The 17,673-nt window shown below is 67.1% G+C and overlaps 1 protein-coding gene across 2 annotated transcripts; it reads right to left on the bottom strand.

Annotated features, from left to right (window-relative positions):
• Window positions 1–698: 698 nt before the first annotated feature.
• CGN (cingulin) lies at window positions 699–17,371 on the bottom strand. 2 transcript variants are annotated; one of them, XM_040538625.1, is made up of 21 exons: window positions 17,318–17,371; window positions 9,935–11,018; window positions 9,358–9,458; window positions 9,014–9,083; window positions 8,660–8,755; window positions 8,375–8,526; window positions 7,930–8,071; window positions 7,640–7,852; window positions 7,142–7,290; window positions 6,905–7,046; window positions 6,602–6,802; window positions 6,182–6,388; window positions 5,793–6,050; window positions 5,097–5,267; window positions 4,857–5,018; window positions 4,060–4,149; window positions 2,674–2,757; window positions 1,878–1,996; window positions 1,690–1,798; window positions 1,444–1,607; window positions 699–1,354 (listed from the first exon to the last, which is right to left on the bottom strand). In XM_040538625.1, exons 2-21 carry the CDS (start codon window positions 10,994–10,996, stop codon window positions 1,213–1,215), a joined length of 3,834 nt encoding a protein of 1,277 aa, XP_040394559.1. In that variant the 5' UTR covers window positions 10,997–11,018; window positions 17,318–17,371; the 3' UTR covers window positions 699–1,212. The 2 variants fall into 2 exon arrangements, with proteins under 2 accessions (XP_040394559.1, XP_040394558.1); XM_040538624.1 differs by lacking the exon at window positions 17,318–17,371 and adding an exon at window positions 11,377–11,534.
• Window positions 17,372–17,673: the final 302 nt, after the last annotated feature.

The following is a 17,673-nucleotide window of genomic DNA, read 5'->3' as shown; positions in this document are numbered from 1 at the left end:
CTGGTGGTGCTCAGCCAGGCACCTCGCCTCCTGGGCACCCTGCGACTGGGTGGCCGCAGCGCCCAGAGGGGAAACTGAGGCAGAGAGGGGCCGCGGCACCCCACTCGCTGGCTGGGGCAGGGATGGCGGCTGCCCTCGGCCCCGACACGCGTGGCCAGGAGGAGCCAGGCCCCAGGCAGAACCGGTTGTGCTTGCACGGCCCGGCCGCAGCGGGGATGCCGTGGGTGCGGGGCCGGGTGCCGGGCACGGCCCTTGGCAGCGGTGACGCAGGCCCAGCACGGGCTGGGTCCCTCCCTGGTGCACGGAGGGGACGTGGGTGTCACCACTGCCAACACCGTGCCTGCCCCCACCGGCTGCCACATCCCAGCCAACGTCAGCCAGGTGCGAAAGGGGAAACTGAGGCAGTGGGGCCAGGGAGGGCCGGGCCCCGGGGCATCACGCGCCGCCCCAGCCCTGCGTGAGCCCAGGGCCGGAGCCAGCTCGGCCCTGCTCAAGGCCATGGAGGGGAACTGTGGTAAACACCTGCCAATCAAAGCAATGGCACTAATTAGCATTTGGCAAGGCTCCCATCCTTGTTAATTAGTGATAACGAGGATTTATCTTGGAGCCAGATCCAGCTGAGCGGGAGGGAGCCTCGTGCCGCTGAGCCCTGGCCCCCACCCATGGCCCCAGCCCCACACTCCCTCCCGGCCCTGGACCAATGCCGCAGGCACCGCACGCGTTAAAATGTTTGATTTTATTTAAAATAGCACTTTGAGAGGGAAAAGAGCAGCGGAGGGTGGAGGGCTGGTGCATACAAAAATAAATGGGAGCCTCTGGGGCTGCAGGTGCTACCAGAGGGGACAGACACACGGACACCCAGCACGAGCCTGCCCCCCCGGGGGCTGCAGCGTCCCTGTGACCGTGTCCCCCAGCACCAGGGATGGGGGGACAGCGGCTGTGCCCGACCCTGGCACGCAGCTCCCCGGGGTCGCATCGCCCCCGCCACGTCGCTGCTTCAACCACGCTGAGTTTGGTGCCCTGAGACCCGCAGGAAGACGAAGAGGCCAGACAGGGTCCTGGGGGCTGCGGCCCCCCCCACCCCACCGCTCCTCAGGCAGCAACTCAACCCGACCCCTCTTCCTCCGTGTCGGTAAACGGCTTCCTGCACCCAGCGGCAGCCGCCGCGCCTGTGGCCAGTTCCTCTCGGGGCCCCGGGAGGCGCGGGTGGCCTCAGCAGGAGCTGGTCTGAAGGTTGGCCTCGTTTAGCAGCGAGGCGATGGAGGAGGGCCCGTAGGCGCTGTCCAGCTCCTCGTCCGAGCTGAGCGCGTCGTCCTGCAGCGAGGACTCGGCGGCCGAGCGGGCAGCCTTGCGCCTGTGGCAGGGAGGGAAGAGAGGGCTCAGCACCGGGCAGGAAGGCAGGAGGATGGGTGGGGAGGCGGTGGGGACCCCCCAGCTCCCTACCAGGCCTCTTTCTCCAGCGTCTTGATGCGGGCCTGCAGCTGCTCGTTGAGCTCGTGCTGCTCCTCCAGCTCCCGCTGCGCCTTCTTGCGAGCGGCCTCCAGCCGCTCGATCTCCTCCTCGGCCTCGTCCACCTGGCGCTTCAGGGCCTTCACCCGCAGGCTCAGCTGGGGGGAATGCGGGCGCTGCGTCAGCCGGCACCGAGCCGGGCTGGGGGGGGGGCTGCACGCCCACCACCCACCCACCCACCTGGTCCTTCTGGTCACTGACGTGCTGCCGCTCGTCGTCGATCTGGATCGTCAGCTCCTTCACCTTGCGCTCCAGCTTGCGGGTGGAGGACAGCAGGACGCTCTTCTCCCTGCGGGGAGCCACGAGGCATGGGTGAGGGCGGCGGCAGCCCCCAGCGCGTGGCGACGGGGGGCGCGGGGGGTCGGTACCTCTCCTCCGCCTGCAGCTTGTCCTGCAGCTCCTCCACCCGTGCCTCCAGCTGCGAGACGTTGCCGCTGGGCTTCTGCAGGCCCTCGGAGCTGGCCAAGCGGCTCTTCAGCTCCTTGTTCTGGGGGAAGACACAGAGGCACGGCTTTTTTGGCCCAAGAAATAAAGCCGAAAAGCTGCTTCTATCCCAAAAGCACCGCATAATGTGGCTCTTCTCCCCGCAGCGCTGACCCGGCCTTGTGGAGCAAGGCAGCAGCGACCGCGGCCACCGGCCACTGCTGCACGGTGTCAGCGGCGCGCGCCCCGTGTTGGTTTTGGCAGCGGTAATGACACACCAGGAACGAGAACGGCTCGAGGAGCTCATTTCCCATTGATCCGCTTTGCTCCCAGCCAGCTCCACGTTGGGTAATGAAGGGCTCAGAGCCTGGGCAGGCCGGCGGGGAGCCGCTCGCTGTGGCCCCAGGGTGCAAGGAAAGGGGGGATCCCGCGGGAGCCCCGGGGGGGCCCCCCTCTGCAGTGCTTCCCCGCAGCATCCCGGGCAGGAACCGGGCGGAGCGACACAAGGAGACACCTTCGAGGATGCTCTGCCCGAGGATGGGGCACGGGGAGGAAGGGGAAGAGGCCGCATCCAGCCTGGGAGCAGGCATTTGGCTGCTGAAGCGGGAAAGCCCCTTGCAAACACGAGGGATGTGCTGGAGAGGGCCAGGGCAGCGCCCGCAGGAAGCCGAGGCGGCTGCACGAGGGCCCCTGGTGTGCGGCAGGGCCGTGGGCTGGATGTAGCCCCTCCGCTGCACTCACCTGCCGCTCCAGCGAGACCTTGTCGCACTCCAGGTCCTGCCGGCTGGAGCGCTCCTGCAGCAGCTCTGCCCGCAGCTGGTCGATCTGGGGAGAGGGGGGCACAGGGAGGGCTCGGCCCCGTCCTCCGCCACCGCGATTGCGTCGCGGGGACAGCGCGGGTGGCCATGTCCTGGGGTCCCTGGCCCCATTCCACCCAGCCCCGCCAGTTCTCGGCAGTCACAGAAAACAGAAACCCTAGCGAGAGGATTTCGGTTCCTTCCCAAGTCGGCTATTGCCCTTCTAGCGAGCGGCGGTCGCGCCTCCCCCCCTCCAGGCACGCGTGGCTCGGGGATGAGGACTGCAATTTTCTACTGGAGGGTTTAACTGGTTGGACTGGGATTCGAGGACCTGGCTGCGCTCTCAGCTCTGCCTGGTACCTCCGGGCACTTCAGTGCAGCCATGCTCGGGGCAGAAATGGATTTGATGCACTGATGAATCAAACCCAAGGCCCCACGGGCCTATTGCAGGCTGACCAGAGCTAAATACACGTTTGTGCGTTATTTTAAGGTTGAGGGAACGTACTTCTGTACAAAGAGTTGCTTGAGTTATATGTACGCAGCCCAAAAATCACACGGTGATTTTTTTCGAGCAGAACCACGCTCTGGTTACACAAACGCCTCTGCTCCTCAGCACCCGCAGTTTGGGCAAATCGAGTACTCACAGGACAAATCTCCTCTTGGGTGGATCTCATCCTCTGGGATGTGCCCATTTACCGGATGAAAAATGGGAAAATCCACCCAATTTACCAGCTCACCAGGCCAAACCCCGTGTCATGGGGCACCCCAGGGTGTCAAAATGCCCCTTCCAAGGCCCAGGGGGGTTCGCAGCAGGGCTGGGAGCAAAGGGTCCGCCTCTCCCAAAGCCCCACAGCACTGCCACACACTCCCTGCATGGACGAGGGGGTCGACAAAGCCCACCGGTGCTGGTGCTGGGGGGCTCAGCAGCAGCTCGCGCCTGCTCACAGAGTTCCAGCACCGGCTCCAGCTTTGAAGCTAATTAGCAGGTGGCTTAATAGAGAGGTTACAGCCAGGAGACCGGCGTAATTTCAGCCTCAACTTCCTGCATAAACACAAACCTCACCCTGTAATTTCAGGGGATTTTTTTTTTTTTTTTTTTTTTGCACCAAGCTCTTATAATTTCCACTCGCACCCGAACCAGCTTTTCAGACGACAACACCTCGGTTGTATTTAGAGACTGGGAGCAATGGGAGGGGTCAGGGCTGCCCAGTAACAGCTCGCTAACGAGGCTCCAACCCCGGTGACTGGTTGCAGCCAGGAGCCCAAGCTCTGCACCGGAGAGGACCGGGCTGCGGCTCGGGGGGCTCCGGCATGGCACCGCACACCCTACCTGGTCTCTGCTGCGGTTGACCCGCTCTGTCAGCAGCTCCACCGTGGTCCTCTCCTCGTCCAGCTCCACCTCCAGGCGCTTGGACTTCTCCTACAAGTAGACGGGGCCAGAACAGATCAGCGTGACCCCACAGTCCCCATGGCAAGGGGACAGCCAGCTGGAGGGGCTGGCTGGGGGCAGTGAGCGCCCGCCTGCTCAGGAAGGTGCCGTGCTGCCGGTGATGAGCACCGAGGTGCTGGAAGAAGGGGCTCGCACCAACAACGGGCTGTTCAGCAGCCTCCAGCCCAGCAAAACCCAACCGCCCCAGGGCCCTGGCACAGCCCAGGAGGCAGGAGAGGAGACACGCTCGGAGAAGGGATGCGACGGCTCTCCCCCTCCATGAAAGCACCGACCACCGCAGCAGGCGAGGATAACCCTAAAGCAACATCCCACAGGAGGCACAGCAGCTCTCCCATGCGAGTTGCGGGGCAATGCTGGCTTGAACAGAGCCGAGAAGGTCGGCTGCAGCAGTAATTAATAACTGCAGCGCTCCCAGCACTGCCACCCTGCGTTGCTCCTGCCTCGCAGCAGCTCTGGCTCGGGCGCAGCGGGGAAGGCTGGGCGCGCTCTGCCCCTTGCTGTTGGCACACAGCACTGCAGGACTTGCGCCGAGCGGTGCCACGGCAGGTGCCGCATGCAGGCAAAGCAGCGTTCGACCCTCGTCCCTCCCTTCACCATCACCCCTCTCCCTCTGCAGGGGTCTCTGGTTTGCAAGAAGCCACGGGGCTGGTTTTAGGGCGCCGTGCAGCGCTACCCACCTCCAGCGCCTTGACCTGCCGGGAGCGGTCGTCCTGGGAGCGCCTCTTGGCATCTGCCTCCTGCTCCAGGTTGTGCAGGCGCTGCAGCAGCACCTCCTTGTCCAGCAGCGCGCTCTCCCGCTCTGCCTGGCTGTCCTGCAGCGCCTGCTTCAGCCGGGTCACCTGGGGGAAGGGCAGCCCGTGTGAAACGAGGGAGGAGAGGGAGGAGAGGGGCCCCGCAGCCGCCAGCCCCTGCCGAACCTCGTCCTGCAGCCGGCCCATGCTGAACTGCATCTTCTCCACCTCGGCACCCCGGTCCTTAGCTTGTTTCTGGGAGTCTGTGATCTCCTTCCGCGACTTCTCCTTGAACTCCTCCAGCTGCGACTTGAGCACGGCCAGCGAGCTGTTCGACTCCTCCGTCATTTGCTCCAGCTGTGGCAGAGTGGGGAGAGCTCAGGAGCTGGTGGGGGGGCAGGGGGCTGGGGGGGGAACATTTCTGCCCTGGGAACTCGGGAGCACTGTGGCAAGGGCTGCCAGAGCAGCCTGGATGATCCCCTCCTCCTGAGCACACGCTGGTGCTGGCCAAAAGGCAGCAGGCTTCTGAGGGAACCTGAGCCTCTCGGGGAGCAGGATTTGCCCCGAAGCGTAAGGGATGAGGTGTTCCTGGGGCATCAGGAGCTGCCAAGCCCTGGGGGCTGCGTGGCTTTATGGGGCCTTAGTGCAGACAGGGACGTCCCCGGTGTACTGGGGAAGGGTCAGTCCCAGCTGGCAGAGCCCCGGAGTGCCGGATCCCTCCCATAACACAGGCAAGGTGCCTCAGATACCAAGGAATGATCGAATATCCCAGGCTGGAAGAGATCTATGAGCACCACCACCCTCCAACCCACGGTGCAGAGAGTGCCCACGGTGACACCTGATGCCCCCCCCGGGACAGGGCCCTGGGGTACGAGAGCCAACCTCTTTGTTCAGCTTCTCCGTGGTCCGGTCGAGCAGCCGCTTCTGCTCCTCCAGCTCGCTCTTGGCACGCTTCAGCTGCTCCTTCTGCCTCTGCTCCTCCTGGTAGGAGGCGCTCAGCTCCTGGTGCTCCTGCGTCAGCCGGGCCAGGCTCCGCTGCGCCTCGTCCAAGCGCGTCTCCAGCGACCGCTTGGCCATCAGCAGCTCCTGCTCCCGGTCCGTGGATTCCCCCAGCGACTCCTCCATCTGCCTGCGCTCCGCCTGTGGGGACAGCGCTCGTGAAACACGCAGCTGCCTCCTCCCCGTGCCTCCAGCACAGCTCCGGGACCCAGTGCCCACGTCCCGGCCTTCAGTCTGGATGCGTGGAGGGGTGGCAGGGTGGGCCTCCGCACCTCCAGTTTGGTGACCTTCTCCTTGAGCCGGGCCTGGGAGCCCTCCCAGCTCTCGCCCATGCGCTCGTACTCCTTCAGCTGCGTTTCCATGCCCAGGACCTTCCTCCTCAGGTCGTCCTTCTGCTCCTGCAGCTCCCGCAGGGTGGACTCCACCGCCTTCCTCGCCTGCTCCGAGGACTCCCTCTCGCTCTCCAGGGAAGCCTTCTCCTGTAACAGGGTCACAGCGTGGGGTGGTCCCAGGGCTGGCTGCTGAGCTGGGAGGGGGCTCAGGGGGACAATTTGGGCTTGTGGCCACCAGCCCAGCCCGCGGGAGGGGGATCCAGGACAAAACGGGGCTCATGCAAAGGTCCGTGGAGTCCCAACACAGCAAGAGCAGGCCGTGGTCAGAACTGCTCCTCTCCCCCTGGCCCCAGCACTCACCTTCACGGCCTCGTCCCGCTCCTTCTGGAGCTGCTGCAGGTCCCTGCGGTACTGCTCGATGGCCCCGTCACGGCTGGACGCCTCCTCCCGCATGGTGCCCTGCAGGGCCTGCAGCTCCCGCTCCCGCTGCCGCAGCAGCTCGTCCTGCTCCTGCTTCTCTGCCGCCAGCTCCCGCTGCGCCTCCTGGGCCTGGCGCAGCTCCTGGGGATGGGGAGGGGGTCACAGGGACCCCTTGTGTTGGCCAGCATCCTGCCGAGGTGCAGGACAGGGCTGCTCCTTCCGCGCTGCTCCCTCGTCACCCACCTTCCTGAGTGCCTCCAGCTCGCCAGGGTCCAGCGCACTGCTCCGCGCCTGGTCCGCCTCCTCCCGCACGGCTGAGAAGCGCTCCCGCAGCTCCCGCAGCTCCTCCTCGAACTCCTCCCGCTCCAGCTTCACCTGCAGCAGCCTGGAGAGGGGCAGGATGAGGCCGGCACCCCCCCGACCCATCCCTGCAGGACACTGGATGGTCGCACGAAGGCTGCTCCTGCCACTGGTGCTTACTCCTGCTTTGTGGTGCGGAGCTCGTCCTTGTTCTTCTGGAACATGTCCCGCCAGTGCCCCGTCTCCTCCGCGCTCTCCTCCAGCTCCCGCTGCAGGTTCCTCACCACGGCGCTGATCTTCTGCTTCTCTGACTCCAGGTTGGCCTGATCCTGGTGGGCAGGACCGGAGCGCTGAGCGCTTGCATCCTCGGGGGATGCTCCAACAATGCTGAGCCCCTGCCGGGTTAACGCCTCCCAGAGCAGCCCGGGGAAGCGGCACAAGGAGACGGGGAGCCCCATGCCCCATCGGGGAGCCTCGTGCCCTATCGGGGAGCAGCGCCGGCCACCTCCAGCCCGGGACAGGGAGAGCCAGGGCAGTGAGGTGCTGCGATGGGGTGGGTCTGGGGCAGGACACAACGCCCGTTTCCAGCGCAGGAGCATGCAAAGCGGGGATTTACAGACACAGACCCCAGGCTAAGACCCTGCCCAGTGAGACGCCGGGGTCTCCCCGCAGGCAGACCTGCGAGATGTCCTCCATGCTGCGCCGCAGCTGGTCCATGTCGCTCTGGTACTGCTGCCGGACGCGGTCGAGCTCCTTGTCGTGGCTCGCCACCTCCTCCTTCAGGGCCCCCTTCAGTGCCGTCAGCTCCCGCTCCCGCAGCCGCAGGTGCTCCTCCTGCCGCTGCTTGGAGCTCAGCGCCTCCTCCAGCTCCTCGCGGGTCTCCAGCAGCTCCTGGGACACGGAGGAGTCCCCCTGAGCTCGGCGGCGAGGCAGGGGATGCTCGCGCCCTCCTGGACGCGCTGGCGTACCTTGTACAAGGCTTCCCGGTCCGGAGACGCCCCAGAGGCTTCATGCAGGCGGCCGAGCTCCTTGCGCATCGCCGCCAGCTGCTCCTCGCGCTCACCCAGCCGGGTTTCTGCCCGTCCCCGGGCTGCCTTTGCCTCAGCCAGCCTAGGGGAGAGCACGAGGGGCAGTGCCCTGCTCTGAGCCCCCTGCTCAAAGGCGGGGAAGCCCAGGGCGCATCTCCAGCCCAAAGGGCAGGCGAGCATCTGCACGGGTGGGGAGCTCGCCTGGGCAGCTGGCCCCGTGCCTCCGGCAGGTGGATGGGATGGGGACAGCACAGGAGCCCTGCTCTGCTCCTCCAGCCCCATCCCTGCAGCCTTGGCACCCTCAGAAATCCCCAGAACCCCCAACCAGCACCCCCACAGCACGGAGCTGCAGGACACACGCCGAAGGCCCCAGCACAGCTCTTACTCCTGCAAGCTCCTCTGCAGCTCCTGGCCTTTCTTCTCTAGGGCCCCCCGCAGGCGCTGGCTCTCCTCCTCAGCCTCCTGCAGCCGGGCCTCCAGTGCCCGCGCGGTGCCGCTCCGGGCCGGGTCCCTCGTCAGCTCCAGCTTCTGGCGGAGCTGTCGGGGAGGGGATGGCAGTGACACCCCCGCCAGGGGGACAATTGGCTGTGGCGATGCCCCCTGCCCGCTTCCCCAGCATCGCTGCCGGGCGCAGGGCAGAGAGCAGGGAGCTCCCTCTGCCTGGCCTCACCTTCGTCTCCTTGTCGAGTTGCTCCTGCAGCTCCTCCACCTTCCTGGCCAGCTCCCCGTGCTGGGGCTGGGAGCATGCCGTGTCCTTGGCAGGCACCTGGAGGGAGCCCCAGGCTCAGCCGGCACACACGGGCACCGCCGGCCACGGCTCGGCCCTGCAGAGCTCCAGCTCCAGCTCTGTGCCCACCCCTTCCCCGGGTGGGAAGGCTCTGGCTGTGTTTCCTCCCAGACATGGCCTGGCCTCAGCCTCGCGCTGTGCCCCACACGCTGGGGGGGTGCCCATGCGAGCCCCCTGCCGCCCCCCGAGCACGGTGGGGACGAGGCAGGGAGCAGCACCGTGCTGGCCCCAGCTCACCATCAGCTCCTGCACCTTCTCAAACACCAGGGTGGTTTTCCTCTTCAGGGAGGTCTCGCTGTCTCTGCTCCTGCGGACGTCACGGGAAGAGGAAAGCGTTTGGGTATGGAGGGGACGGAACGGGGCGAGTGCGGGAAGGCAGGGGCACCCCGAGCGCCTGGCTGCTCTGCTCCACATAGCCTTAACCTGGCTCCAGCCGCCCCACTCCGCAGAGCCCTGCCCCAGGCAACCCGCACGGCAGCGACCGGGGCAGCTCCGCTCCCGAACTGCCCCGCAGCGCGCTTCGAGAACTGGGAACTGGGACAGGGAACAGCCGGAGCCCGGGACGCAGCTGGGATGCTCACCCCTCCTTCAGGATGCTGTAGATGAGCTCCTTGGTGTGCTCGCTGCTGCCAGGCTGGGCCACCTCCCGCTGGTCCCGCAGCAGGTCCGGGGTGGATTTGAACTGCCACGAGGACAGGGAGCACAGCTCCAGCGAGAGCCAGGCGTGAACCCCCCCACCCGGTGTCCCCGCTGAGCCGGAGGATGCTGGCCCTTGAGGAGCGCAGGGCAAGGTGCCCGATCTGCACTGGGGGGCTGGCGTCGTGGGTTCCTGCACACTTGTGACCCAGCAGGGAAGGTTCTCGCCCAGAAGCCCCCCAAGATGCAGGGACTGCGGGCAGGGCTGCAGGCGAGTGCTCGCAGGATGTGGGTGTCAGCCCCGCGGGGAAGCCAGAAGTGGTGCAGGTGTGGGTGCCCTGTTCAGCTGAGGGGGCAGTGGCACGAGTGAGGGGTCCCCAACCCAACCCGTGGCCCAGAGCCCAGATTAATGAGTGCAAGACCCCCATGCACCACCAGCGGTGCTCAGCCCACACTAACGCTGCCAGCAGGACCCGATGCCCCGCAGGATGAGGCCCTTGACAGAATCCATCCCCCCAGTACCTGCAGCTCTGCCCGGGCTTTGCTTTGCAACCGCTCGGTCGGGGGCTCCTCCGTGCCCCGGTTCGCCCGCTGGTTCCTCGTCGCCCCCTCCTCTGCCGGCCTGGCTCCCTGCTCCCAGCCCAGGCTGCCGGTGGGCACCGAGGGCAGGGGGTGAACGTCCCCGCGCTGGGCACCGCTCAGCTCCCGGCCGTCCGGCACGGCACGGCGAGAGACGCGGCCATCGAGGCTCTGCGAGCGCTTCCTCTCCTCTGAGGGGATGCGGCCCCTCCGGGCCGCCCGGCCCCTCTGCTGCACCTTCCCGTCAAATTTGCTGATGAGCGAGTCCACCGAGGAGAGCGGCTTGGTGTCTATGTCGCTGCCATCAGCATCCCCCGGCCGCCGGCGCCCCGGGGCCTCTGAGTCCGAGGAGGGCTCCCTGATGGCAGCCCCAAAGCCGGACACTTCGCCCTGTGCCAGCCGGGGTGGCCCGGCGATGCTCAGCATGCTGCTGCTTCTGGTGCCGGAGAGAGCCCGGGGCTGGTGGGTGCCGCCGGGCTGCCCCCGCGGTGGGCCGGGGGCGAAGGACCCCTCGTCATCGTCGGCGGTGAGCAGATTGCCGTGGGACTGCGTCCTCCGCAGCTCCTCCCTGGGCGGCCGCTTGGTGGGGGGCTTGTGCCGGGGGGGTGCTGGGACCCCGCCACTGGGCTCCTCATCTGAGGTGCTCCAGGAGGGCTGCCGGCGCACGTAGGGGTTCTCCGGCAGCTCCGAGTCGGGACTGACGGAGCCGGGGGGCAGCTCGGGGGGCAGCTCGGGGGGCCGGGGGCCGGCGGCAGGGCCCGTGTAGGCACCCTCGCTTTTGATCTGCACCCCGAAGGAATCACCGCCCTTCTCGCCGCTGTTGAGGACGACGAAGGGCTGCCCGGCGATGCCCTGCACGCGCACCGCCACCCCGTAGGAGCCCGGCTTGGCCCGCGCCTTGGGGGGTTTCTTGGGTTCCTGCAGGTCATTGATGAAGCGGATCTGGACGCCGTAGTCCACCGGGTTCTGCTTCTCCGCCATGTCCGCGCTCGCCGGCCAGTCCATGCCGGGTCTCAGCACCGTGGTCCTGCGGGGGGAGAGGGCAGAGTGACCCCGGGCCCCGCGCTGCCGCAGACGGCGCTCAGCAGGGGTCCGTCCTCCCCAGCGCCTCCCGTACAGCGGCCTCTGTCCCTGGAGGGTCCGGGAGCCCAGGGCGACGGCGCTGCTCCCGTGCGCCCCTTCCCGGTGTCACAGAGCCCCCTGCCCCAGGGAGCAGCGCTGGGCATGGAGCAGGGATGCAAACGGCGTCCCCAGGACAGGGCAGGGGACGAGGCAGCCTGGCTGCATCAGCGCCGGCACTGCGGGGCTGCCCCAAGCCAGCTTATCCTCGGGGGGCTGAGCCGACCCCCCCGCCCCGAGCGCGGCACCAGTGGCCGGGCGCTTACCGGCCGCTCGTCCTGCGCACCCACCGGCCGCTCATCCTGCGCACCCTTCGCAGCCGGGACGCGGGGGGGACGCAGCGCGCAGAGCCCGGGCGGGTTCCGCAGCCAGGATCTGCTCCCGCTGCCTCCCGGGTGCCCGCGGAGCGCCGCAGCCTCACTGCGGCGAGCGCCTCGGAGCCCGCCAGCATCACCCGGCACCCGCCTCGCCCTGCCCGTGGCCGGCGACGTGCGCTGGGAGGGGACGGATGCGAGCGGTGACACATTGGGCACAGCGTGACGCGACCCCCCGGGGGCACCGGGGACGGGGGTGCTGCAGCCCAGCCGAGCGCGGTTGCCGCAGCAGCTCACGGGGAGGACGAGGCCGCCGGATCCGCCTGCGCAGCGAGCGCTGCCCCCGAGCTTCGTGCCCCGAGCGGCTCCGCAGCCCCGTGCGGGACTGATCTGAAGCGACGGCTAAGCCTGAAACTGGCCCCCCCCGAGCCACGCGGCACTGGGTTCCCCCCCCCCGCCTCCAAGACCAGTGGGGAGAGCAGCAGCTCCTGGCTCTGCTTTAAATAAACTGTGTCCGGGAGTGGGCGACACAAGGTGCCGGGCGCTGAGCTCGCCCCCGCACCCCCATCACAAGGGGACCCTGGGGCACGCGGGGAGCCTGAGCCAGGCAGGGCAGTGCTCAAACACGTCCTGCACGTAGAGAAAAACGGAAAACAAACCCAAAAAATCCCACGCCTTCAGCTTTCAGCGCGGGTCTTGATGTTGCCCCAAAGCTGTCCTACCCCAAGCAGCCAGGGGTCGCGCACCCACACCGTGACCGGGGCTGCCCAGAGCCCACCCAGGCTCCCTCATTTCCCCACACCTCCGAGACCCCATCGCCCCCCCCTCCCACCCCAGGAAGAAATCCGAGCCAGAGCCCCGCAGCCCTGGGACAGCCCCAGAAGGACAAACAGCCGCGGTGACGCCTGCCAAGGGAAGCAGCACGGGCTTGGGGGGCCGAGCCTTCTGCTCCCCCCAGCACGCCGCGGCTCTGCCGGCTCCCCACAGCCACCGGCTGCTCCCGTTCCCTGGCCAACCCGCAGGACCGGGACCGGGTCCAGCAGCACCAGGCTTGGAGAAAAGCTTGAGCAGAGCCACCGCTGCACCCTGGCGCTGCGGGGTGGCTGAGGACACTTCACCGGAGCCTTTCAGGTCTTTACCCCCCATCTCAGGGGCAAGGGGCAGCTCCCAGGAGGTGCCTGAAGCGGCGGGCGGGTGACAAGCTGCTCATCCTGCGGGCCGGGCAGCGGCCAGCTGGCGCGCTCGCGGGATCGGCAGGGTGAAGTCGGTGGAGCACTGGGCCCCGAGCAGATGGCAGGGAGGTGAAGCACACGCAGCCCTGCGGGAGGTGGCACCGAGCGGGGCGGCAGCAACGGGGACAAGGGAAATGCCCCCGCCTGGTCCCGAGCGTCCTCCAGCCCAGAGGGACGGGTGCTGCCGCTCCTGATCTCTTTATCCCTGCACAGCATCGAGATAACGAGATCAGCAGCAGATACCAGCCTCTAGAAACATGCCCTGAACCCAGCACCACTGCAGGAGCCCCAAAAGCCAACCTGCCAGCCCTGTGCCAGGGGGACAGGGGCACCAGCAGCAGCGTGTCCGCCCTGTGCCATGGCGAGGGAGAGGAGACAGAGCCCATATGGCCGGCCCGCAGAGGAAGGCAGCTCCGGCCGGGGAAGGCAGGGCCAGGCACAGCCATCGCGGCTGTTTGTGAGCAGCAGCACAGTGAGGAGAGGAAGCGGCTTTGGCAGAGAAACCCAGATTTGTCCACAGCGGTGTCCAAAGTGCAGCGGGTGCCGGGCTGCAGCCTGGGTGGGGAGAGGGCTCGGCTCGACGGCTACTGGGCAGGAATGGCGAGCGCTGGGCGCAGCACCCGGCTCGAGGAGACCTTTGGACGTGGCCCCGCAGCCCTGTGCTGGCACAAGCAGGGACCAGGTGGCAGAAAACCACGGGGGTGACACGCAGCCACTGGCGGGGTGCTGTGCAGGACCAGACCGCAGGGAGGATTTGCTCCTTCCAGGGGAGCAGCGGCACCTCCGCGGGCACGCGGCATCGCTCGGGTGTGCACCACGCCGCCAGCAGCTGTCCTGCAGCACAAGCTGGGTGTTGGGGAGCAGGTGAGCCGCTAATCCCCCAGGAATGCCTCCTCCTGGAAGGGCTCCAGCTGGCAGATAAAGGGACTTGAAACGGCCAGATTGCATTCCTACGTGGGAAAACAGCGCAGAGCCCAGGGCTGGAAACAGCCCGGGGAGGAGATTTCACTGGAAAGCACAGCGAAGGAGCAGGAGGGACGAAGGACTGGAGCTAAAGATACTCTGCTTATCGTCCCTGGGTGTGCAGCTCACTCTTTGGCCAAGCACGTGGGGACTTTGCTGTGCAAACACACCTCAGCTCTGCCCCGATCCGGCAGGAGCTCAGCACCGGGCCGGCCGCCAGCAGGGCAGGGGGCGCGGGCAGGCGGCGCGGGTCCCCCGCTGGCGGTCACGCACCTCCAGCGTCCCGGGGATGGCGGGCGGCCAGCTCCGCTCATGCAGATAGGGAACACAATGGGCCCTTTGTGGGCACGTTAGCCCAGAAAGTTGTTTTGCAATTCGCCGGCAGCGAGCGTGGCTCGCTCACCCTTCCACTCCTGCACTGGGGCAGCCCAGGAGGAAAAGCAGAGCGCCACCAGCTCTTGCCTGTCCTTCTGCACCCAGGTACCTGGGGCAGGGTCCGCTCGGCAAGAGCATGCCCGCCCTTCCTGCAAAGGGACCATGGCCCCAGGGAGAAGGGTGCACTCCCAAAGGCCACCAAGTCGCCCTGAGCCCAGCGGCAGCTTGGCTGGCACGGCTCCTGAGCCCCTGAGCACTGGGAACCACTCAGTCCAAAGCCTCAGGGGCTGGATTGTCCCAGAGCACCTCACGTCCAGACCAGTGTCACAGAAAAGGGAACAGCAGGAACATAACAAAACCAATATTTCTGGTTGTCGTCCATTTTCTTGGCTCCCGGCATGCTGGAGGCTCTTTCCCCCCAGGGTTTCCCAAAGGCTTTGCTCTACCTACGACCCGTTGTTCAGTTGTGTTTATGCACAACCATGCACGACCCCGGGGCTCGCAGCGCTCAGGGCCAAAGTCTGTGGCCAGTTTCACATGCCAGCAGCAGTTGCCGTGCCCGCGCCCTGCCCGTCACTGCGGACCGGCCGTTCCTGCCTCCTGTGTTCTGCTCCCTGGCGGAGCCCGAAACCCCAATAAATCCCAGGGCGAGCACACGCGTGACATGCCGCAGGTCGGAGATGCCCGAAACCAGCGCGCCCAGGGCTGCGTCACCGGGGCCAGGGCGTCCCCAGCCCCGGGGACGTCACCGTACCGCCAGGGCGCTCCGGGCCCTGCGGCTCCCCACACCGCAGCCCAGCTGATAAGACAGAGCTTCCAAATTCCTTTGCATCCGAAAGCCTCCCGAGCCACCCACGGCGAGAGCGCTGCGGTTAATCATCAACCCGGGGACTGGAAAACCCTGTTCCCTGCCCGGCGGTCGTGCCCGCGGCGCTTCCCCTCTCGCCCCACATCCCGCAGCGGCGGACGCGAGCCCACGGGGCAGCTTCTGCCCTGCCCTCACAAACCAGCGGCGTTTGGCCAAAGTCGCCTCCGGCAGCTGCCACGGTTGGTGGTGGATGGCAGGGAAATGGCCGCAAACGGGGCCAGAGCTGCTCTTGGTGCTCCCACAGCAGGGCACGGCTCACCCAACCCCACACCCACATGGGACGTCACGCAGCCGTGCGGTGGCACCCATTGCATCTGCCCCAGTCCCTGCTTCCCGAGCCAATTACGCATTTGGAACCAGAACCGCTCAGATCTGGGCGCTGGGAGGGGAAATTCTCCCCGGGCGAACCAAGGCAGAGCGAGGAGCAGCCCCGCGGGGCGTGGATCTGCACCTGGGTCTCACCCTGCTGGGTGCCAGGGGACGCAGCGTTGTGTTCGGGTACCCGGAGCTCGTTAGGCTGAGGTGCAAACAGGGACTTAACCCCTTCGCTGTGGGGCAGCGGTGAGCAGCAGCAGCCCTGGCACCACGGGGACCCCCAGGGCACCAGGCCAAGGCTGGGGAGCCCCCAGTTGTCCCCCCCTGCTCACAGTGACACCCCAGTGCTGGTCCCAGCCGGCACCACCCCACCCCAGTGCGGCCCCAAAACAGGAGTGGGGGGGACGCTGCGAGGGGCTGCAGCGGGAGAGGACTCGGTCACAAGCGCCACGTTATCTGTGGGGATGTTATCTACAGGGATGGAGATGGAAACTCGGCCCCAAACCAGCTCAACTGGTCGGGGTGGTGGGGAGCAAAACCGCCCGGAGCGATCCGCGAGCACCCTCCAAACAAAGGGCTGGGACAGCGGGCACAGAGGATGGGTTATCCTGGGGACAGATCCAGCAGAGGGGAGGAAATGGGGATGGGCAGCAGAACCTGGGCACCCCTGCCCCTCGCAGCCATCACCCAGCCTGCAGGGACGAGCCCGCGGGCATCGAGACCTGGCCCCAGTGACCGTGGGCATCAAGGCCCCAGGGGACCCGGGGGGGCACCGAGGCAGCTCCGGGGACGCAGCATCGCCGCCCTGCGTGCCGTAACCCCCCGCAGCCAGCGCTGTGCGGGTTTCGCTTTTCTTCCTTATTGAAACAGGAGGCTGAAAACAGCGCCCTGGGAGCCGGGCGAAGTAGGGCGGCACGGCGCATTAAAGTTTCAGCAGGTGCCGCGTTACGGCCGCCCCGCGGCCGGGCAAGGTTTGAACCCCCTCCGCCGGCAGCGGGGAGCACGGGGCTGGCCCCAGTGTAATAAAACGGCGCGTGACGCTGCGAGGTCCTGGAGGTGTTGATTTTCCCTGCTTGGGGACGCAACTCGTCCTTCTGCAGCTCAAGGCTTCGGCTGAGATTATCTCCATACCAACGCGGTTCAGAAGGAAGAGACCCGAGGTCCTGGCAGTGCTCAGAGCAGGAAGGCAGAGCGGCTCCGTCTGTCCCCGTCCGGGCTGGGCGCAGCCCCGAAAACCAGGCTGGGACTTGGCCCTTATCAGCCACCTCCCCCGGTCAGAGATTGCAGGAGCCATAAACGACGCTAAATATTTACGAGGAGCAAACGAGGGAGAGGCCGCAGCAGCGGCAGAAGGGACAGGATTCACGGGGACACAGAGCCCAGGAAGGGTGCCCTATAGAGCAGTGCCTATGGGGGGCATTACAGCGGGTCCCTGCCGGAGGAGGGCACCCACGCCAGCAGCCCCTACAGACGGGTGCGTGGGGCCAGGACCCAGGGGACGTTCTCAGCAGATACGACCTCTGTAGGGGTGAGGCACAGGGAAATGCAGGTCCCTGGTGAAAGGGGTAGCCCCCACAGAGAGCCCCTGAAGGTGACGCAGGATCCCTTAGTGAGGGGAGCCTACAGAAGAGAGGAGACCCCGGCCGGGGCAGACCCATCGTTGGGGAAGCATCCCTATGGAATCTGCTATATGGCACGCCATACCCCAGAATAAGAACCCTTCATGGGGACTACTGTCAGGTAGAGCACCCCCAAGGACAAGGACCACTACAGAGCCAGCCTCTGTAGGACCTGCTACAGGGCAAAGCTCACCCCCCAGAGGAAAGCCCTACGGGCCCAGCCCCTATAGGTTCTGCCATAGGGCAGGGCACGGCCCGGGAAGGACAGCCCCGAGGGCCCCATCCGCTACAGGTACTGCCACAGGGCAGGGCACGCCCCGGGAAGGGCAACCCCTATAGCCCCGGCCCCTATAGGCTCTGCCATGAGGCTGAACACACAGCGAGGGCAGCGGCCCCTATGGCCCCTATGGCCCCTATGGCCCCTATGGCCCCTATGGCCCCTATGGCCCCTATGGCCCCTATGGCCCCTATGGCCCCTATGGCCCCTATGGCCCCTATGGCCCCTATGGCCCCGCACTCACCTCCCGAGCCGCCGCCGCCGGCACCGCTCACCTCCGCCGCCGCCCCAACCTGTTACCTCCGCCGAGGCCCCGCCCCCTGAGCGCCCATTGGGCCGCGCCGCGCCCGGCCACGCCCCGGGGCGGGGAGAGACCAGCCCGGCCCCGCCCCCACCCCGTCCCCACCCCCGCCCCCTTGGCGCGCCCAGGACGGGGCCGGTGTCACGTGACGCCTCCCGTGGCGCCAGCAGAGCGCCGCCATCTTGGGGAGGGCGGCTGGGAGCGGAGGCGCGGCTCGGCAAGGACGGGCCGAGCAGAACCGGTGTTTTAACGCCCAGATGCCCGTCCCCGGGCGTCACCCGGGGGCCAGAGGCCCGCGA

This window comes from Cygnus olor, chromosome 28, assembly GCF_009769625.2.
Source record: "Cygnus olor isolate bCygOlo1 chromosome 28, bCygOlo1.pri.v2, whole genome shotgun sequence".
Taxonomy (NCBI): Eukaryota; Metazoa; Chordata; class Aves; order Anseriformes; family Anatidae; genus Cygnus; species Cygnus olor.
Note: the sequence above shows the minus strand (reverse complement) of the source record. Positions and strands in the feature narration are given on the sequence as shown.